General features: G+C 34.1%; 1 protein-coding gene across 2 annotated transcripts in view; it reads left to right on the forward strand.

Annotated features, from left to right (window-relative positions):
- Nucleotides 1–24,075, forward strand: part of LOC130851144 (platelet glycoprotein 4) — a 77,394-nt gene that overhangs the window by 31,116 nt on the left and 22,203 nt on the right. The window contains exons 1-3 of one of the 2 annotated variants that reach the window (XM_057731034.1): nucleotides 299–495; nucleotides 15,228–15,317; nucleotides 15,804–16,012. In XM_057731034.1, the coding sequence (XP_057587017.1) occupies nucleotides 15,893–16,012 (120 nt within the window). In that variant the 5' untranslated portion in view covers nucleotides 299–495; nucleotides 15,228–15,317; nucleotides 15,804–15,892. Of the gene's footprint in view, nucleotides 1–298; nucleotides 496–15,227; nucleotides 15,318–15,803; nucleotides 16,013–24,075 lie in introns of those variants that run through there. The other variant, XM_057731035.1, reaches the window with a different exon arrangement.

The raw sequence follows: 24,075 nt of genomic DNA on the forward strand, positions 1-24,075 counted from the left end.
TGAACAGGAAAGCCCTGTGTCGTTAACAAAAGGAGTACTACAGAGTACACTGAAACGCACTTGGATAACATAAGCATCTTGACTCACATCTGTATATTTACCTACGAACAGGAGGCACTGTAAAGTAGAACAGTTCACTTGCTAAATACCACAACTGAGAGCCCGGAGCCCTGAAAGCCAGAAAAACAGTTGTGTTAGCAATCTCTGAGGGTGGATGTACTAATCAAGCCATGCAAAACTAGCAGAACCAGTTGATCACTTAAGGGTGACATTCCATGGCAATTCAGATTTCATGACCTGCTATCGTTTACTTAAATCAAAACCTCGGGACAAAAGACAAGACTGACATCTGAAAGGGGATGGTCAGAATATACGTGATTTGAGTCTTTGGTCACTTGTTGGCCAACAATGAGGATGACAGACACTTGCATAAAGACACGGCTGATATTACCTAAACCTACTTCAGAATAGAAGATTTCTTTCTACGATCATAAGGTAAATTCCCTCATCAAGTCCATTTTCAATGCCTCCTAATGTGAAGCAAACTTTAATGCTGCTACTAAAATGTTAGGGCTAAAAAGAAGTTTAATATGTAAGTTGAACTTTTGTATTATTCAGAATTTAAGTGTGCAGATACTAAAGGGAAGGTTTTACTCTACCCCTGACTAGTTGTCATTTCTTTCATTCAAGCAGAGAGAAACACGCAGGATGGTTGCAGGGTTTTGATATTTTAGAATTCTGAACTTTTCTGATATCTACCTTAAGTATTATAGAGCAGTAGTCTGCCACTTATATTCTGTTTGGATTTTAATGTTTATGATTTATAGAATATAGTCATGGAAATAAGATATATAGAAAGAAATTTAAATGATTTATAACATTTCCAGGAAAATATTTGCTTCCAGAAGTTTTATTTGATATATTAGATATATACCCCCACACACCCATACACTGTATATGTGTGTGTGTATGTGTGTCACAAAGGTTTTTGTTTGTTTTGTTTTTATAAACTACTATATGAGGCTTTGTTCAAACTGAAAAATACATTTAGAGCAAGATGATCCCACTTTGAATCCTTATGGATTCTTGGAAATCTTAAGAATATATTTCAAGTCCTTCCAAAGAGTTCATTTGAGAAGTAGCACTTTAAACCAAACCCTTTGGTCTCTTGGAAGACAGAAAACTCAGGCTTCTCCACAAGCAAATCCTTCCCTTAAGCCCACTGAGAACCAACCTGGACAATGATTTAATTTTACCATAGGGTTTGATAGGCTGTTTAATATTTCTTTAAAGCTTCTAGCAGAACCTGCTGTGCCACTCAAATACAAGGTTTGTGCCAAACATTTCTTCAAAGGGTCAGGGCAGAAGGATCAAACTTTTCCATTTTCAATCAGAGAAGAAGGGCATCAGAAATGTATTATTTCCTGTATGGTGATTTCTAAAATAAATTATTGTTATATGACATGTTTCTTAGAAAGCATTTTACTTCTCAGCCTTCAAAAGGAATTTAATTAGGTATGCTTCCATGTCCCTGGAAAAGTGTGTGGCGGGGGTGGGGTGTGCGTGCCTGTCTGTGCACGCACATATGTGAGTTTAACTCTTTCAGGAATCTGACACCCAAGTGTTGTGTATCTCCAAACTTAGACTGTTAAATGACATAAATGTCAATATAATTGTTTAAAAGATAGACTAGAGTGTGGTTAGTATGTCTGTTTATTTACTAAATGGAACAAAATCACTTTAAGTCTCATCCATCTGATTTCTTTTCTGTTTTTATACATTCATCAAGCTTTTCAACCTTTTTACTGGTGTTTAAATAGAATAAAAAAAACATTTTAGCATTTTAAAGCATATCATTTTGATCAAGCCATCAGCCAGTGTGAAGTGTGTAAATCGATTTCTCTAACCCTTCTTAAAATTATCACATTTATTTCCTTTTTAACACCCCACTAAAAGGACTGTTTATGGTGTAGATGACATTTCTCAAAACAAAACTTTGTTATACCCTCAATTTGATGAATTTGTATTTCGGCCATGTGAAATTACAAATTAATTCCTCACAATTTTTTTCGACCTTTTTTTGGGCATTTAACTAAATGCTTATTTTTGTTATTGATTATTGATTTTTTCCTACTATTTCATAACAACACGCTTTGAGGTCTAGTTATTCTTTTACCTGAAGATTTCTGTTTTTTACCCCTCATAATTGCCCTTCCACTATGCTGATCTTAACACTTCCTTAAGTTTCTTAGTATTGTTTAAGCGTTGACTTTCCCCCACTCTCCTTAGAGAGTTAAGTCAGCTTTGCAAACAGTTCAAGTAAAGATTAGGTGCGTCAACGTTTTTAGAAGGCCTGTGAAATTTACATATTGATCTGGCCTTGCCCACATGAGAACTATTTACATATATGGAGGTGTTGTCTCTTTGTCTTTGATACACAGCTTATACCACGGCGTCTATCAAACATATGGGGAAGTTTACTTTATATCATTAATGCAGTAGGTTTACTTTCATTGTGTGCTTTGATTCATTAAATGACACAGCTTAAGTCTAAACTTTAATGACTCTGATATTTTGCATTTTATCTTTAATGATGTCCTTTGAAATTTTCCTTTAAAGGTGATATTAAAAACCTCCATTTTAATCTCTCAAGCTTTCACTAGCATTACTGTATACTGCTATGTCTTGTGTATTTAATATTCTCTTTTTAAATTACATACATACATATATATTCATTTTTATTCCTGCATGTGAAGCCCCTCCTCACCATATAAAGCAGTTAGAACCTACCATTGGTTTAATACTTCCATAAATGAATAAGGTAGCAATTGAAAAAATAGATATTTGTTTATATAGCACACGCAATCATGTGTGTTACACGTGTGCATAAATGTTTATGTGTGTGTGTGTGTAAATCTCCATGATTAGTTACCCCAAGGAGTAAAGTGATAAAATGAATTTTGCCTATGGTTTTACACTGGCAAGTAATGTTTTGAGATACTTTATAGTGTGTGTGTGCAGTGTATGTGTTATAGGTCTTTAGAATGAAATCTGTATTAGTTAATCTCAAAATAATTCTAACTGCCTCTTACAGAATATGTTCACTGTTCATTCCTTGTTTATTGTACTTAGATATCATTTTCTAATATCATTGTTATTCATTTTATGCAAATGTGTTGAAAAGAATATGTAAATTAGGTATTGATCAAGAACTCATTTATATATACATTTTTTTCTTTCAGAAAAGAGTATAGATTCTTCAGTCAGTCAATCTGGGTTTTAATCCTTGTTTTGGCACATGCTGACTGTGTGACTTCAAATAGTTGTCTAAAAACATAGTAAAGTGGTATAATAGGTCAATGAGAGAACATATGCAAAACACTTATTACAAAACTGGCAGATAGTAAGCCCCCAATACATGTTAACTCTGTTATTGTATCATCATCATAATTTATAGGTCTTTGTTTACCCATACAATCTAGAATTGTAATGCATATGATACTAAAATTCATTTCATTTGCTGAACTGTAAAAAGAAAACAATTGATCACAAATATTTTTATCTACTACATAGAATCTGCATACATCTTTACATTTTAAAATTTAAATCTACCACATGATTTGATCTTCAGCTTGAAGCTGTAGGTAGGCTCTGTAGTTATTCTCTTTGACAATAAAAGAAGTCAGGAGTATGATAACTGTGTGCTGCCCAGTTTACAAAACCTATTATTATTAAAAGAGCTGTGGTCAGAACTTGGACCATGTGATTCCTCTTCTAGAACGCTTATTATGCATCCATTGTCTGCTTCTCAAATATGTTGCAATGTTTATAATTACTCAACATACTTTACTCTTCCTCTTTTACTTCACAAGTGTTAAATTCCATGAATCAGCTCATCTAGAAATACTGTTCTAAAGGATTTTTTGAAACCATACAAATGCTAGAAGAAAGTTTATTATTTTTCATATTCTTGGACAAAGCCTTTCAAAGCATGACACAATACTTAAAAGGAATTACTGTGAAAGCTAATGGCATAAAATCTGAAATTGTCAGTAATTAAAAAATACAATAAAAATAAAGTTTAAAACAGTCAAAAAATTTCAAAAAATTGTCAAATGTCAGAAGATGAGCTATTTCCTTACTAGCTAATAAGGAAGAGCAAACAAACCCACAGCGGGGAAAAAAGATGAAAAAAGGTATTATTACAAATATTTAAAAATATAAATGCCAATATGCTTAAGAAAATAGGTGAAACTTCACTCAATCAAATATTTACCAATAAAATAAGTACTTGTTAAAAACAAAGTTTAGTATAAACCAGTGTGTGATGTATGGAGATAGGCATTTTCACACATTGCTGTGTACATGTATGAACAGAAATTTGGTAAAACTGCCTCTGCCAAAAAAAGTACATACTTTTAAATTTCACTTTCTGCTGCTTACTAGTGTCCTAGCACAGCAAACAAAACTATATGGGGACTTCCGTGGTCGTCCAGTGGTTAAGACTTCACCTTCCTATGCAGGGGGTGCAGGTTTGATCCCTGGTTGGGGAGCTAAGATCCCACATGCCTCACAGCCAAAAAAATAAAACATAAAACAGAAGCAGTATAGTAGCAAATTCAATAAAGACTTTAAGAATAATCCACAACAAGAAAACCTTTAAAAAATACCTATATGTACATGAATTTTTAGTGTTGTTTTTGTAAGATCAAAGAACTAGAAAAATCAAAAGTTCCATTAAATATGATACTAGTCACTTGAAAGACAATACTACATTTATTATGGACTATTTTTCAATAATGGAAAAAGAGTTAACACTATGATATGAGAATATCTCCAAGGCACTTGATATTAAAGAGACAAGTTGCAAAAAGTGTGATTCATTATATGTTTTAATTCATATGCATATATGTTATAAACTTGTAAGTATAAGTTTATACTTACAAGTTTATATATATATATAAAGTTTGAAATTTATAAAATTCCAAGGGGGTGGGGACATACCTAACATTGGTCACTTCTGGTCACTTCTGAGGAACAGAATCAGTAGTTGAAAGAGACTTCATTTTACACCTTCCTATAATTTTCAATATTTTTTACTTGTCCACATTACTTTAATAAGTTCCCTAAAACAAAAATTTGCCTAATAGCCAATGATCACCATACCAATTATTTATTCAGTAAATACTATATGTCAGGCTCTGCACTATGTCCTTCATATTATCACTCTCATCTTTACAACAATTCGAAGAGGGAGTTATTTCCACTATAACGAAGAGAGGTAAGGTAGTTAGCAACAAGTCCCACACTGTAGCAAGGGTTGAATTCCCAATTCCAGCTTAGGTCCATTCACTTCCATAGTACATGCCCTTCATCTCAAAGCACTGCCTATTTGTGGTACAAACTAGCAATATAATAACTTCTCATTTCTCATCATTCTCACTGCTTTCAAAATATCATTGTGGTTGTGTCCATATATTCAACTGATTACCAGCTATAAGCGTACTCTGGGGATTCAGCAGTGAACTAAACAAGTTCTCTTGGAGTCATGGAGCCAACATTCTAGCAAATGCAGAGAAAGGACACACACAAAAAAAGTCAAATGTATGTCTGTTGGACATATGTAATCTCCAGGAACAAGGGCAGAGAAGGGAGAAAATGGGCAGGGCCCCAGTGGGAAGATAAGCACTTTGTTGCCTCATAATCAGGCCTTTGTCAAGTGTTGCACACAACTCAGCTCAGTTAATTCTTTTTATGATGCTGATATTTCATTTTCTCCATTTTTTGATTAAGAAAATAATGTTATTAGTTAACTCCTAATCCCCAGTTAATACAGCTAGCAGTGGTAACATCAGAAGTCACTTATATCTGTCTGATTCCGAATTCTAAGTGGTCTTCCAGAAAAAAGTAGTTCCCAAAGCACTGTGCCTAAGCTGAATTAAGCACATTGACAGTTTTATCTTTCATTCCACTAAATTTGTCTAGTACTATAGTGGATTGACAGAAGGCAAGGTGTACCCTCATATAAAACATACCCTTCAAAATATTGCACACACATAATCTTTTTAAAATGAAAACCCAAAATGCATTACTCAGAAATAGGTGCAGCAGTTTTCTGCCTTGTTCAAGGTGAATATTTTGCTCAAAATATAAATACATGGTTGCAGATTTTACTTAGCTCTGCATTTTCTGGGTCTTGTGTGCTAAGTTACTCAGGAACTTTGTCTGTGAGGCTGCACACTTAGCAGCTGCCTCTGGGAATGTAAATTTGATTCTTTGGGCTGCTCAGGGGAGGGTGTGACATTTTCCTCTCCAGAGACAGACATTTGGGTGGCCTGGGGCCACTGATGAAACAGTGAACCAAGGAAGTTCAGTGTCAGCTTAGGCCTGTATTTGACATGTATTATTTCTAAAATAACTTTCTCCAACAGTGTTCATATTTTCATTGTACTTTAACTATCTCTTCAACATATTTAAGATATGCTGTTTAAAATAGCATCTGCACTGCTGTGTTGGGGGCTGTTTCCAAATTGTCACACTGGAGGGTGTGCGTATGTGTATGTATTTGTGAGAATGAAGGCTGAGAAGGAAATGTATCAAAGCAGCTTAAATACAAGAAAGCAGATATTCTTAATCAAAATAATTATTAAATTAGCCTTTATACTACCTTTTAATTAATACAACAAAGATAAAAGTTCACAATTATAAGGAAATCATCTTTTTAAATTATCTGAAATCTCTTTAAGTTATTCTTTTTAAATGAAAAGCATCAGTCATAATAAGATTACACAAGGCCATTTCTACTTTATCTTAATTAAGTGATCATATATTTGAAAAAAAAATCCTAATATACCTAAAGACTTTTATAACTATTAATTTTTAAATAACTGTATCTGTAAAAACATCCTGGAAAAAGAAAGTCATGCTCAAGGAGAAAGAGCGCTCTGGATTCCCTTCCAGTTGTACTGCACAGCTGGCGAATGAGAGGCTCCAGCACCAGCCCAGAAGGCACAGCACAAGCAATCCAATGAGGACTGGTCTAAATGTGATCTAATGAACTAAGTGTATTTCTGCCTGTGACTGTCAGGTTGTTGTCTTTGAAGGCTGACTTCGAGGCGTTTATTCAGCTGGTCTGTCTGATAGATGACAATTTAACCTTCTGAAGATTTTGATTTTCCCTGTATGATTCTGAGAATTTCTTTATAAGAATGGGTTTTTAATATGCGGGTTTTCCCCCAAAGTACAAGGCCTTCTATTTTGATTCGATTTTAAAATAAATGCCTTTCCTTTAATGTAACTTCAGTATATATATTTTTTTATTAAAAGGTCATTCTAAATAGTAATTCTATTTAAATATTTAATAGTTGTCTTTTTATATGAAGAAATCTAAGAGAAACAATTTTTTGTTTTCGTGGAAAGATGTTGCTGTGCTCGTAAAACTTCTGTAAAGCTAACAGAAAATAATAGTGAAAAATTTCCTGTTGAAACAGTCTGCTATTTCCTTTTTAAAAATCTGTTTGTCATCCTTGTTGATTGACCGTCTCTGTTTTCAAAATTATTAGCCTCAACACATTTTAGAATAATGAGGCATAGAAAAGTGCATCTTATTTAACTTCATGAAGTGAGTGTTTCAAGCAGGAAAGTTAGACTCTGGTAATTCTTCCCAATCTACACCTTCCACCCTCTAGCCCAGTTTACCATCTGGAATAAGGATTGTGCGGTAAAACAGAGTACATCAGCAGCTGCTCAGAAAGTTAGTTCGTTTTGTCTCTCTGGCCTCTGACTTACTTGCATGGGAAAATGGCCAAAGGAAAAAAAAAATGTACTGCCGAGGATCTCAGATATAGGCAATGAGTCCTTACCAGAACATAAAAATAGACCGTTAAGAGCCATATCAGTAGTGGGATGTGTGTGGGTTCCTTTTTTTGTTTTTTTAATTCCTCTTGCAACAAAACACTCACTGGGATCTGACGTTGTCTCTTTCGCTCTCTCTCTTTTTTTTTTTTTTTTTTTCTTAAAGCATATTTAAACTCACACACTTTTTATAAGGAGGATTTCAGTGTAGGGTTTTTTGCAGAATACCATTTGGTCCTACTAAGAACTGACTGTTCAAATATTGGAGCATTTGATTGAATGCTTCTTACCCCTTTTAAAGGTAAGTCACAATGATTTTTTTTTAAATAAAAAGATTTCTATCTCCCAAGGGATAGGAGATGACACTACTATATAAACACCCTTAAGAAGTTATAGAAATTATAGAACCACAACAGCAAGCAGGAACTGTTTTGTTGAAGTCATTAGGCTTTTTTTAAAAAACTAGGTTTGAATTGTTTTCCAAGTTATTGATCTTCTTACCTTTTATGTTTAAAAAATGTTAAAACCTTGTCCAGTAGTCAGTGGCATGTCACTTCTTGATGTTTAAAATCTTATGTTTATCTGTAAACATTTATCTGTTAATATTTAAAATGACATACTATCCAATTGATTATTGCAGAACTTTCATTTTCTACTTAGGCTATTTATACATGATTTTTAATTTATGAATGAAATCAACATAAATAAAAACCAGTATAATAGGATTAGTTCTTGTAAATGACTTGCCACTCTTATGCCAACATGCTTTCTAATATGCAATTGTTAACTAATTTTAGAGAGTCATTAGTTTGTTTAATCTTCTATCTTAATTGCAAAATTTTTGGTGAACCTGGCTTTATCTACATGGTTAAATGCAGTGAATATTTTGGATATAGTCTTATTAAGCATTTTTTAAAAATGAACAAAGTAATTGCTTTTGGGAATGATAAATTATATTAATTCCAAATGATTCTGATTTATATAAATTTTTTCAGATTATATAAAATTTGGTAATAGAATAAAAATTAAAGTTTTTGGATATTTAGGAAGCTTATTACAAATATCAGCAAATTATTTTCTTGAATGATGATACCGAGTTTAAATAAAGGACAAATCATTCTGGAGAAATTAAGTTTTAGTTTAATTATAGTAAGTGAGTTCATACATAACTGTAAATGGCATAAATTCTCTAGAATAAATTTCAAACAGTTTCTAGAATTGTCAAGTAACATATTGATTTTTTTTAATCTTTGCATGTACTTTTTAGTCCTTTACTGTGTAGTTTTAAATTAGTAAAAGAAACAGAGCTTTTAATATTCATTCAAAAAAAACCCAAAATAGTAATTTTAAAAAATTTTGTTATGTAGAGTCCAAGGGTCCACTGAATTTCATGAGAGAATAAAAGACATAGAAATTTTTTTCATTTACCAGAATCTTTATGAGACCGGAACAATAAATCTAATACACAATCATCAGAAGTTAACCTGGGAGGAATAACAATTACAATTGGAGAGGTACTGGACAGAGTGTACTAAAATTTTGGAATTTATATTGGGAGTTATAGTTGCTATGCTTATTTTTTAAGAAAATGTTGGCAAAAAAAAAAAAAAATACTTGTGGACCTTTTCTTCCTGAAGGCATCGATTCTGTAACTATTTTCTGATTTAACCATAAGGTGTTTTAATTCACTCGCCCAAGTCATGGCTGAAAGTTTTGAGGAGCATTATTCTAAACTAGAAGCTGCCTTTTCATTTGCATGATATTCTAAATTCCTGTATACATAAGAAAAATGAATCTCATCAGATTTTACTGTAATCTAAGAGTTTTGGAAATGATCATTCTTATTTGTGTAAATTATATACATTTATTAGATTTTCAAAAAGTAATACTTGGCTAATTTGCAATAACATTTTACTATTGTGTTACAGTTGTTCAGTATGATGTTTCATAATAACATTCCAAGTAACATAACATGCTATGATAGGAACTTTTATTCATTATCTCATTGAGTTTTGTTTGATATTTGTTACCATATATGATGTATTTATAGCCATTTTAGAGAAAACTGAGCCACAGAGAAACTGTTAGACTGAATTGAACCTAAATTACTTGAAATCAAAGCCCAGAATCATAACTATTGCAAATCTTATAGTATTTTACTGTTTATAGTAAGAGTTGGGTTGGAAAAAAAGAGATAATACCATTTCTATATAGGGCTCAAAAATCAAGAATGGCTCCAGATAATCCTATTTAAACAAGACAAGATTCTAAGACAATCATTTTCAAATCTATAGTAATCTCTATAATCAAGTACTCCAAAAAGTACTCTAAAAGATTGGCTTGTTTCTAGAAGAACATTTAGTGTAATAATGAGCTCAATGTAATTATTATTTTAATTTTTTAAGACTGCCACTAAAACAAGTTTTAAGTTGTTATATTTGAAAGGCATAATTTAGTAACGTATATTACTGTTTTGTATTATAGATGTCTATAAATTTTTTTCCATTATATATTTTTACCTCCATATATTCTGATAGGATGGAAATGCAGTACAAATTAAAAGGATTATGGTAACTTCAATAAGAGAAGGTGCTGGAGCTCTCCAAATCTAGTTATTTAAACATTTTGCACAGAGCCCTTGGGTTCTGTAGGGTTGACTCAGCCCAAATGAGATGTGACTAAAAGGAGAAAGGGCCACAGTTCTTGCCCACTTTGACCAGAATACTATTCTTTTAACTAGCTTTATATTCTGGAATTGCATATAAAGTAAGTACCAGTCTAATGACCTTCTGTTTTCACATAATGAAACACAACCAGATTTAAGTGACTGATTTAATTAACTTGATGTGAATCTGCACTTTACTCATGGCTAGAGAATCTTGGCTTTGCAAACACACCTGGATATCGTGTAGAGTAAGAGTGTGAAAAGGAGCTTAATTTGGGAAGTTAATTTTCATCATTCATATTCAACCTGTTTAATTAATCACCCCCAAAACTCCAAAATTGGATTTTGTGGGCAAATACTGTGTTTCTTAGGTAAGGAAGACTGTGTATCGAAAAAATCACAGTGTGTGTCTAGTGTAAAACAGAGGTGTGTGATCTGGTTTCCCATTCTAAGGAAAAAGTGGAATGAAGGCTTATGGATAGAATAGGAAATATGAGATATTCATGAGTTAGAAAATGTCCTCCAGGTGCTGACATTCATTTATGGTACAAGTATGTACTCTTGTAATCTGAAACTGTTTTGAAGTTTTATAGTTCACAACCCAGGAATCTGTACCTTGGGGTCATGCCTTTTCTGGGTGGAATTTCCCAAGAAACACAGTTCTAGACACACATGGGAATAATTACAGACTCTCTGGAAACTTTCTCTATTATTCTGATCTTCTTACGCAGACATTTCTTATAGTTCAGTTTCAGTTCCTACCACCAGGTTTCCAGCATAGTGGAAAGGTATAATGCTCATAAGTTCATCTAGGAACACTCTGTTGACTTGACAGCAAGAAGAAAAAAAGAAAGATATGGCCCACATATAGATACACTTATGAATTCTACAAAAGGAATAGGATTTATGGTCTGTGCACTGATAGGATTACAGCTGATCTCCATAGAGACTCCAAAAAGTTGTGAGATTAAAACATTTCTTTATTTTCTCTTCCTTCCTTTTATGTCTCAAAAATAAGTTTTCTTTCCTGTACTTGTGATTATTTTTTGTTTTTTAAGTACTTCAAGCAGTAAATTATTACAGATATCAATGTCTTATTTTTTATGAAGAAGAAATAACAGTAACTAAAATTTAATCTAAAATTAGCAAGTAAAACAAATTTTATTATGTAAGAAGCTGTATTATTGAGAAAACCAAGTTTGCAAAACACAAATTTTATATGCTCTAAATAGCTGCACGTGAGAGAACAGTGTGGACAAACTACACTTTTTTATGAAGCTGATGAATAGAATGTGCAGAGTAACCTGAACTTTTATGTATTCAGTTCACATCCTGCTTGACTTGTTGGTCCCTCCTTTGCTTTAGGTGAATAAAACTACAGTTGACCCTTGAACAAAACAGGTTTGAACTTTGTGGGTCCACTTTTAGGCAGAATTTTTTCAATAAATACTACAATACTGCTGACCCACAATGGGTAGCTGGTTGAATCCATGCATGCAGAACTACAGATAAGAAGGGCTGACTGTATAACTATATGGGGATTTTCCACTGCCTGCAGGGTCTATAACTCCTCTGTCTGTTCAAGGGCCAGCTTGTATTTGTAATTCTGTAGCATGAAGCATAAGGTTAAAGTATAATTATAATACCAATACTTACTCACGGTAACAAGGCACTGAAGCATAATAAATGAATGAAAGTAAGTAGTTCTGCCATGTTCACGGTGTGTGGGATACCTTCTAAGACCCTCAGTGGGTGCTTGAACCCAGAGAGAGCACCAAACCCTAAGTAGTCCCCCCCTTAGCCAAGATTTTGCTTTCTACAGGTTCAGTTACCTTCACTTGATCACTTTTGACTATGAGTAAGTGAAACCGTGGAAGGCAAAGCCATTGGTATAAGAGGACTATACCCATGTGAAATATCTTGCCTATTCTTAGAGGAAAAAAAATGGAAACTTACATCAAGGTAACAAAAGTAAATAGGCCAGTAGAAAATCTGAAAAAGTCGATAAACTCAATCTGTTTCTGGCAAAAATATTAGTACATGTATGCAGGAACATTAGAGTAACACTTGTATCTTTGCTTGTACATCATCCAGACCAGTGTTAGACTAGTAACTGTCTAACTATCAAACTCAACAGCAGTGGGCTGTGTGCACTATCTCACTTCAGTTTTAAGTTCAAAGCAGACAGAGCCTAGGCAGTACCCAGGTCTGCCCATGACTTGACATCTCTGGGCTCAGGGTCCCTGGAAGTCACAGTAATGAGTTTTCAGGTTTAGAGAGGGAAGCACTGAAGAACCTGTTGCCCCCTGGATCATCCAGTGGCCTTTCTTGGGACTCTTTGCCCCTTGCAGAAATTTTTTCATATAGTCCACGGGGCTGCTTGAATAAAGGAGAATTATTCTGGGAAAGGTCAGGTAGATTCTCAACTATGTGATGGTGTAGAACCTGGAAAGGGGCAAATAATACACACCTCTATCCATCTCAGAAACAACAGAATCATAATGTTTAAATAATTTCATATTCCTCTGTCAGAATTGCAAATGACATTAATATTGAATAATTATTAGTGGTGTTTATATAGAAGATACAATATCTTTCCGAAAGAGATGATTTTATCTTTGAGTTGTATTTTTTGATAGATTCATGATGTTATATAAACAAAACTAGAATTCGACCCTCGGCATTTCATGTCCCAACTTTTTAATGAATTGCAATCCATAGGTTTCTACAGAGATTCTCCTCCAGCTTCCTAAATGTGGCTGGTGTTAGGTGGGTGTGGGGAGACCAAGTTAGGCACTGGGATCTCAACGTTCCCACTGCTGCTGCAATCAGAGTCACTCTGCCTGGTCTTCCATGTAAGAATTTGAAGAACCAGTTCAGCTGCTTAAATTAAAAACTGGGGATCTCAGCATCTTATTTTACATATGAGGAAACTGAGGAATCGAGTTATTAAGTGACTTGCCCAAAGTCACCTGGCAAGAGAGTGGGCCAATCATGCTTTGGTTTATTCTCCAGTTTACAGTCTCACTTATAGCAGGTGTGAACCTTGTATCTTGATGACTGCCTTAAGTATAACTTGCAGATACAGACTGGGAAATGGTCTATAAAATCGGCATTCAGTAAAATATTCCTTGATAAGCTCCCCTGAATATAATCACTTGTATACGGTACCGAACACCTGGGTGATGTTCTCTACTTAGCAATTACAATTGTTTAAAAGATGATGTTTCACAAAAATTTTAAGGTGCTGTTAAAATTATCCTCTGTAAAAGAGATTCTACTTGTGAATATCTAGTCATTATTATCAGGTTTAAATAATTTGTTCCATTGCATTATGACAATCCTGACCAAAGCCATAGGAGGTAGCATGTTATTCTTCACCCTCCACTCCCAAGCAATTAATAAAAAGTCAACTCCACTTGCTCAGGGGCACATAAAATTCCACGGGAAAAACAAATAACTTGTTTAGGCTTGTGTGTTTTGTTTACATTGGAAAAAACATGTGACACTAATGACTGTTCAAACTTCTTAGCCACCAGGACCTCAGTGTGAATCAGTTTGTTCATCCTGATTTACAGTGGAAGTATCCTGGCTATACGGTATAGGTAAAGGGAAATCCTAAAGGGTGAAAAATAGTTTGCCATGAAAAAATTTTATAACATTTGTCTTTTTCCATTTGGGGGAAAAGTCTTATTTTCTTTATTTTCTTAACATTATTCTTAACACTATTTTCTTAGCTATGCAATTAATACTTTTAAAAAACAAAATGGTTCCTTAAGTGGAAAGAAATACTAATAAAATCATCAGAGTAGTACTTCTACCACAACAAAGCTATGGAGGGAAAATCTGAGGCCATAACAAAATATTGTTTGTGCCTCTTTTTTTGTGTGTAGCCTCCATTCTGTTGGCATTTTTGTTTTCCTTGGCCAGGGGCATTCTGAAGTAGCAAATATTTGTTTATAAGCTATAAAGCACATTCTGTTTATCAATGTCAGGTCAACCCCATTATAAAAAATGCTTTTGCAACCAAAATAGCTCAAATGAATATGTTTTCAATATTTTTTTTGGTCATATTTATTTATTTATTTATTATTTTTGGGGGGGTACACCAAGTTCAATCATCTGTTTTTATACACATATCCCCGTATTCCCTCCCTCCCTCGACTCCCGCCCCACCCTCCCTTGACTCCCCCCACCCTTGTTTTCAATATTTGAATAAAGTCTTATTAACTTTGTTACAATAGGATCTCCTTTTTCCACCAAGAGTTTTCTTCCAAAGATAAGACTAAGTGAAATACATATTGACACAATCTAGTTGATTTTAACAGAATTGGCAAGAGTCAGTTGCCCATGACAAAATGAACAATACTGCCCATGAATATGTTAAAATATATATATATTTAAGACTAGCAAGAAAGCATTGCCTACCACAGAAATTAGACATATTTTCTTCAAATTCTTTTCACCATTAGACGATCTAAAAATCAGTAATTAAAAAAAGAAATGGAAAATAAAATACTGTTCTTTAAAATATTTCAATGTTTTTAGCACTGTGTATAAGAAAGAATTTAGGCATGAACTCAATATTCATGAAAGTGGAATTTTCTTTTAATAGTGATTATAATTTTGATGATATTAGGGAATAGTCTAGTGTTAATTTTCTGATAAGGTATTTTCCCAATTTACTCATGCTTTTTTGTTTTAACAGATAGCTTACAACTGATTAGAAGAATTGATTCCTCTGCGGCTCATCAGATCACTTCCTGTAAAATCCCCCATCTTTCTGTTTGTGAAAAAGGTAAAGAAAACATCCGTTACCATTACTTGCTTAGCATTTAGATAGAATACACATCAGTCCACCCATATTCAGTTTGCAGGAGAACTCCAGGTAGGGTGCAGATGGTTGTGTTTGGGTGGAGAAGCCAGACAGAGAGTAAAGATGCCTGTAAGTGTCCCAGGCTTCTGGAAGGTAGGCAGAGGGTAAGAGTACAGTAAGCACATTCCCCTTAGATAAGATTTCAGTGTGTTAATCATACACAGAAAGAAAATTTTAAAGAGGAGAATTTTGAAGAACTGCTCCATGTGACATTATTTATTACTTCTACCACTGGTAGGTAGGTCAGATCTAGAAAGGACAAGACCTAGAAAGTTTTGTTTAAAAAAAAATGCATCTGTTTATTTATAACTGGCAAAATGATCTGTTTCAGTTGCGTGTTTTCCTTGTACTTTGATCTTTTTGTACTGATATTTATGCTTCTGTTTTATGATCTTCTTCTAATGATAGAACCAGACCTCTTGGAAACTATCTTCATCAGACCTGGGAGTTTGAAAGAAGCAGGTGCTGAACCTTAGTTTTCTCCCTGATCAAGAAAAATGGGCTGCAATCGAAACTGTGGGCTCATCGGTGGTGCTGTCATTGGTGCAGTCCTGGCTGTGTTTGGAGGTATTCTAATGCCAGTCGGAGACATGCTTATTCAGAAGACAATTAAAAAGGTACAAGTAGTATTGAGAATATTTCTTGTCATTCTGATTCATTCTATCTTCCATCCCTTTTTGGCTTAGGGTGGCACATTCAAATGGCTTCAGGGTTTGGGAAACAAGGTTTAAAAAAAGGGGGGTGGGGTGGGGCAGGAAGCTACCAAGAACAAGATAAAAACAAGACAAGGACTATTGTGAACTTAAAACTGTGTGCTCTGCGCAGAGGCATGTATGCTCATTTTTAAAATATACTACTAGCCAAGTAAAACATATCTGAATGCTGGCCTCAGCTGTCAGCCTGGTTCAGATGTCAGTGGTCTAGATGTCAGTAAGAACAGTACACATGGAGGACAACAAGAACTGAATCAGAAAATGGGAATGGGCTAGACTACCAACTCATACTTCTGCTCCTGCCAAGACCTTGATCTGTCTCATCCATTCAATCACGCTTAACATCTTACTCTTTCTAGGAGTATAAACACATAGAATTATATTTCACTAAAGCACTGGCTTAAATGACATATAAATATGAAGATTTAATTTCAAATCTAGTTACCCGGGCAAGAAGTTACTATTTTGCCAATATATTTTGTTTAGCTAAAATGCTTAGTCTTTAAATTTAAAAAATTTTCTCAGTGTACCATTATAGCTATTGTCAGTATAAAAGATTTTTAAAAATAGGACGTTTTTAGATACAGTTTCTATACTTGCATGCTATATTTGCTTAATAACAATATAGTCATTTCTATCTTTTCTCTTGCTAACAGACTACAAAATTTTTAACCTCTTGCACTTAAGTGAAAATATATATTAAATCCCATCTCCTTCCTTGGAATTCCCAATTTTCTTGATATTATTTTTAATATAGTGTAACAGAGACAGACAGGTGATGGTGACGTGGGGAGTATCTAACAGTGTGAGAGGGAATTGCCATTGTTCAACACCCTTTCTGCTCTATAAACTTGCTTCCCTTCTGTATATGCTGTGGAGAGAGAACAGGATCAGTTCTAACACAGAGACTATAACTTATTTTTTGGAAAAATCTTCAGAATAGAAAAGTGACAATAACCTTCCAGTGCACAGCATTTTAGATCAAGACTATTTTTTGATACTTAATTGATCATCAATAGCCAAACAGTGATCATCTATTCTTTCTTCTTCTTATTCAACAATATTAAACATTTAGACTCTCTGTTAGATGGCATGAGAGATGGTGGCATCTATTTTAATTGTTTAATATTTATCTCTAAGTTCATAATGGCTAATCCTAAGGAAATAAGAATTTTGAATCATCAAAAATTTGCTTTTGTATAGAGGCTAGGAGAGAATAAAATAAATATTTAAGAAATATAAGTTTTAACTGGGGAAAAGCATGTTGTAAAAAACTACAGAGACCTGTGAAACTCTATAACTGAATTCTAAAGCATATACTATAGAAAATAAATATTATTTAGAAAGAAAACATTCTCAGAGTATTCAATAACTTCAGGAAGAAGGTGAGACTTGAGTTGGACTTTGAAGTATAAAATTTGGAAAGTCCAAAGAGGGCTCCAATAAAAGTGTCAAAGGACTGTTTAATACTATGGAAAAAGTTGTGGAAATGCAACTAAATGTTGTGGCGAGGGAAGGAAGAATATTTTTTAAAATGTGCCAGAAATATAGGATTAACAGGAGAGACAAATAGAAAAATAATATCATGGGGTAAGATTTAGGAAGCTTTGAACATCAGGCAGAAGACGATTCAATTAATGACATGATAGGCAATAATAGAGGGTGTATGTTTTCTGGTAGGTATTAGATATAACAAAATCTGCATTTAGAGATTGATATCAAATATACTATGTACTAATATACTATATACCATAATACTAATATACTAACTATATACTAATGTACTAAATAAGTAAAGCATTTATTTAGTCCTACTAAGAACTTCATATAATTAATCTTCACAAATATCTACAAGAAGTTACTATTATTTTACCCATTTTACAGTCACAGGACCTTAAATCAACTTGCCAACTCACCTAGCCAAAAGGAGGATGAGTTGGTTTCCAAACCTAGGCAATTTGAAGGGAGAGACTAGATGATTTACACAGTTTTGTACTCTATAATTCTACAATAGGAAAGTGTTGGAAAGGGAGGAGACAAAAACCAACAAACACTATGTAGGACATGACCACTTTCAAGGAGAATTTAAGACTCCCTTCTAGAAAGATCTTTGCACAGTCTGCACATAACAAGGCACTCTGGTCTGGTGTGGTGGAGTACACAGAACTGATGGGTTATGGGATGCAATGGGATAGAGGGACTAAGTAAGGAGAGAGAGGAATTAAAACAACAAACTGCAAGATGTCCAGTTGTTATTGACAGAAATGTATACCTTAGAAGGATGAAAAACAGAGCTTTTGTATGTGATTTGATGTGAACCTCAGCGTTTATTTCAAAGGTCAGAGCTCAGAGAGTTTTGATCATACTGTAGAGATTGCAGATAAAACTGAACAGATGTGCTTAAGAAGAGTTTGAATATAGAGACAAAAGAGCAGAGAAATTACTATAGGATTTGTGCATTCAGATGTAGGTAGAAAGACAAAAACAGAAAAGGGTAAAATTATTTTATATGAAGCAATGTAAACAATAGAGTGCATTTTTTAGATGTTAATAGGCCAATTTTCAGGGAAAGAGAATAAAGTGATCTCAGGCAGATGAAAATTAAGGAAATAATGTTTAGAACATGGTCACTAAAGACTTTAAAAGTATAATTTCAGTAGGGTAGGGTAATAAAGCAGGGATAAAATAGAGAAATAGAGTGCTTTCCCTTCTTGTTTTTGAAATGAGGGCTACCTGCAATCTTTGGGTTACATTGTAACCCAGCTCAGTATCCATCCACTAAGACATCATCAGAATCCCTTCAATGGTCAGAGGCTGTGTGGTACATTTTAAGACTAAGCCTGATACTGTTCTCAGATTGTCATATAGCCATGTAGATCTTGCCCTTTGTAATCATGTAAAGATGCTGGAACTTTTTCTTTATTTAAACAAAACTGTTTCTTTTTTATTTAGTTTGCAAAATGATTTTTTAAATGAGATCAGTATGTGTATCTGTTCCCAATACAAGTCAAATCTTTGAATCATGTGTTATCCCAGAGAGCCAAGTGTCTCAGCCCTGCCTCAGGAGCACTTAGGTTAATGCTATTATTTTACAAATATATACAAGTTTTACTACTGGTCAGTTTTTGTCTACATTTGAAACTCACTGCAGTTTACTTGCTTTAGTTAATGGACTAGTAGCAAATTGGCAAAGTTATTACCTGTATACAAGGACCATAAAAAAAAGTAAAGTGCTTAATTTAAAAAGATCAGAAAATCATATCATGTTGTTATTTAACTTTTAAATGTAGAATTGGGACTCCATGATACCTTCCGGTTCTAAAAGACGGCACCCTGACACCAGCGTTTGAAATGGCCTGACATAGTCCATACATTTTACCTCGTGTGTGTGTGTGTGTGTGTGTGTGTGTGTGTGTGTGTGTGTGTATTTCTTTACTCGTTATTTCCAGGGGATATTTTCTAGGGACTTTGTGTTTTTTATCCATTATAAATGGAAACCTTTTTACCAGTATTTTAAACTACAATTCCTAGTAGATTTATGTGGGGCCAGCAGGTTTATGCAATCTTGCTGGACAGACTAAAAGTCACTGGCATGAGCTGCCACAAATGTGGAAAGTAGAAATTATCAAAGGACTTCAGAAAAAGGTCAAAGTTCTGCCACCATGTACAAAGGATAATTTATCACTGGACACTGTTAATGTCACATATATATGTTTGGTGAATATTATATAACATAGGCAATTTTAAATAATTTTAATTTAATTTCTCTATGATATTAACAGAACACAAAGAAGGAATTAAAGGTACCTTTTTTCCAATTAAAAACTAATGTTCATTTATACTGTCATTCAATTTTACCATCATTTCCTTCCCGTATTCTTGAAGAGTAATCCTTTAGTAGCCAAAAAATGCTTCCAAGTAAAATAGATTGAAATAATAATTATGTATGTTTAAATCAACAGTACATATTTAATAGTAAAATTAATTTATATTTGTATTAATCTCATAATATATACATAGAGTATTTGCAGATATGATAAAATAATTTTCACATTATTATAGTATCTAAAAAGCTGAAAAAAAGTGCCAGAAGTATAGGCTGTTAAAGATGGTAGCATTTGTTTTAAATTTAATGAAAATATATGAGAACATGAAATAATCTAAAACAAAGTATAAATTTAAATAGCAGTATAACATGGATTAAACTCATATATTTGCATATCAACTCCAATAATAAAGTCACTTCAAAATGTTTTAAGAAAAAGCAGGTCAGCATGTATAATTTTCTTCCTCCAGCCCAATTTAATATCAACATAGTTTACTTTTCATGCCAAATACGAAATCTCCCGTTTTAGGTTCTAACATAAACTCTTGGAGGCTGATTTCATGAGTTGCAGAAACATATTAAATCTAATCCATTTTACCAGAAGGTTTTTCTGAGGCTTAATTGATGACTGGATCACCTGAGACGAAAACCACTTTGACACCCAGCACAACTGGCACTAATATTCTAATTCATTCTCTTTCAGCATGCACACGCATGCCTGTGTATCACGTACACATACAGGAGGAAATCTTTTGAACATGGGAAGACTGCTCGTAACTGCTCCTAAACAGAACAAGTTGTGGCAGTGAGTGGAGAGGATAAAGACTCTTTTCAGTATGTTTCTGCTTTTTAGGGAAGTTTTGATTTCACTGGATGGAGAATAAATATAAAAGTGATTAAACAGCAGAAGTAGTATCACAGGATTTTACGTGAGTTATTGCCACATGACTGCTTTAGACAGGAATCCTGTGAATGTAGTAGTTAAAGCAATCTGGGAAGTAAGTGAGATGAGAGTTCTCCCTCTAAGGGGTGGATAGTATTTGTATAATAACAATAGTCAACGTTTATTGAATGTGCTAACACTGTTCTAAATGCTCACATTTATTAATTCTTACAATAACCTATGAGGATAAATATTTAACTACACCATATTGCACTTATTTTGAGTTTCAAAAATACTAATTTCTTATAGTTCAACATAATGTTATTATTATTATCCCTATTTTACAGATAAGAAAACTGAGGTACAAAGAAATTAAATAACCTCCCCAAGTTTAAATGGTTAGTATGTGACCAAACTGGGAAACAAACTCATAGCATCTCTTCCATTGTTAACCACTTCACCCTAGGCTTTGAGTGAAGAAGCCAATATACTTGGTCAGGCTTGGAGTTGGCTAAGGAAATCTACTCATAGATTAAAATCTGGTGGACTTCCCTGGCAGTCCAGTGGTTAGGACTCTGCGCTTCCACTGCAGGGGCACCAGTTCGATTCCTGGTCAGGGAAGTGGGATCCCCCATGCTGTGCGGCATGGCCGAAAAAAAAAAATCTGCTATATATGATTCTGTCTATTGGTACTCTGTAAGAGCCTTGAGAAATGGGACAATATATTTTCTACACATGTATTCTATATATCTCATGCATAGGAAGATATGAAGGACATTTTAATAGTTACACTAAAGTTGTCTGTCTTGTGGATGAGTACTAGTTTCCCATAACAGCAATAATCAAGTGGCCACATGACTAGATAGAGAGTATTACAGTCCCAAATATCTGCCTTGAAATTAATGTAGCAAAATAGAAGTTTCAAAATAAGTGGCTTTCAACCCAGCTGGAGACTATGTTCACGTTGACAGTCATCAGGCTGGAACCCACTCATTACTAGGGCTGGAGAGTCCGAACTCTTAAAGTCAGGGACAGATACTGCTGTACATATCAGCCAAGTGAGGGGATCTTAAATTATATTACTTTTTCTGTATACACTCATCACCTTTGTACTTCAATTTAGTGAAAGATCTGCAAAATAGGCCAGATAGTCTAAAGTCAATTTAAAACCAAGGCCTCCTAAATTCACAAGGAACATAAACACTTTTGCTCCTTTTAAAATTAGAGGAACTTATGATATATTTAGTCTTGGTTGTCAAAGAGGCCTATATAATTTTCTAGTACATTTGGTAATGTTAGGATCAGAAGAAATTCATTCCTAATGCGACTGCTTCAATATTTTTCTTTGTCTCTGAACAAATCATGGTGTTATGGAAACCACACAAGATTGGAGTGAAATGCCAGATTCTCCATTATCTATTACTAAATTGTCATACAACATTGAATCAGACATCTGCTTCTCTAGGACCCACTTCTACCTCTAAAAAATGGATGAGGTTAGATAACCCTAACTCTAAAGCTAGTAATCCAATGCATTCATTTCAACTCTTCATGTTTCAGCTTCCCCATTAAAAAAAAAAAAAGAAAAAAAAATCTCCAGGTCAACAAAAAGGACGAAGTAGTTCATGGCCTTTAGAAGAAAGGCATAATACAGTTACAATGTCTTTTGATATGAAATGCACAAGCATTAGAGTTAGGGAGTTTTCTGTTCTGCCAAGTATATTATTGAGTTCCTTTCATTAAGAACTGAAATAAAATATGTGGTTTGAGAGGTATGTGATAAACAATTGACATTATATTAGTCCTTAAGATTCTATAGTGTCAGAGTAATAATGTGTATGTGTGTATGTACATGTGTTTTTTCCCCTCATAAAGATTTTAGCTTCAAAACCCTCATCATTTAGGGTAAACACCTTTACATTTAGAAGAATAGCCACAGTACTTTATTACACAATTTTGTTTTAATTTTGAACTTGCTATGGAAATAAGGCTTTTTAGGAACAAAACATTTTTCAAGGATAATTGGTTGTAAAAGTAAGAAGGTCTCACATAGCTTTAGAAGCTCCAATGTACCCAGTGTAAAAGGATTGCAACGGCACAGGATTTTGTAATGGCATTTTAGCTGATGCCTTGTTCTTCTCTAAGGAATTCCCTTATCCTCTCCATTAGGTAATAAGTTACGTATCCTGAAGATATGAAACTTAATTTGACTTCTACCAACTGAGTGCAGAGGTGACAGGAACAAAAAATAGTAGAAACATGGTGTAAAAAAGGACTAGCCTAAGGGTCAGAGACTAGGATCTTTGTCATGATTCTACCTCTAGGTATTTGCCTCAGTTACCCTTGGTCCAGACACCTGGTTTCTCAGAGCCTCAGCACACTCTCCTAGAAAATGCATTAATTAATGTTCAATGTCCTTTCCTGATCCGTCATTCTATGAATTGATGCTTCCAGGTGAAGGAAACAAACAGGTCAGATTGTCCCTGTATTCATGGGTCTTGTTAGGCTCATTTTGTGTGAAATACTTTCCTCCCTCTTCCTAGCACTAAGGTAAGTTGGAGCTTTAACCTGTGTATTCCTCCCAAGGTACTTAACTGGAAACACTGCCTCTTACAAAGTCACCTTTGTCTGCGTTAGCTACTAGAGCTTCACAGGCTTCCTGCTCGGAGAGTGAAAGCCTTAGAAGGAATCTGGGAGACCATCTATGATAACTCCCTCATTTCTCAGATACTGAAATTGACCCAAGGGGTTTGATGACTTTCTACTCAGTCCCAGCTCCTAAAGCATGGAAGAGATTTCTAATGCATGGTTTTCTCATTCTGTCTTTGGTAGTTTTTCTATTTGTCTACTACAAGGAGCATTAAAAATTTTTAATGGAGTTCACGAAAGAATAATAGGAAAACTTCCTTATTTCATCCTTTTTTTTAATGTATTAGCCTAATAATAATGAATTAGACTGTTATAATTTTTAGAAACACGTACTAATAGGTTTCTGCAAATGTATTGAGCATTAGGAATGCCTCATTGAGCAGGGTTTTGAAGGGGACAAGTCAAATTTGTGTTTTTCTTAATTTAACAAATATTAAAGTGATTTTTCCCTTTACTTCAGGGGAAATCACTCCAACTTTTAAGAAAGTGAAAAAGCTTCCAATAGCACTAGAATTTTCTCTCAGTTTTTCTGTTTGCCTCCTCAGTCTAAACCACTGAGGGCAGAAGAGGAGTTAATATTCACCCTGATAAGACCTTTTTGGAAAAGCT

Source organism: Hippopotamus amphibius, chromosome 4 (genome assembly GCF_030028045.1).
Source record: "Hippopotamus amphibius kiboko isolate mHipAmp2 chromosome 4, mHipAmp2.hap2, whole genome shotgun sequence".
Lineage (NCBI taxonomy): Eukaryota > Metazoa > Chordata > Mammalia > Artiodactyla > Hippopotamidae > Hippopotamus > Hippopotamus amphibius.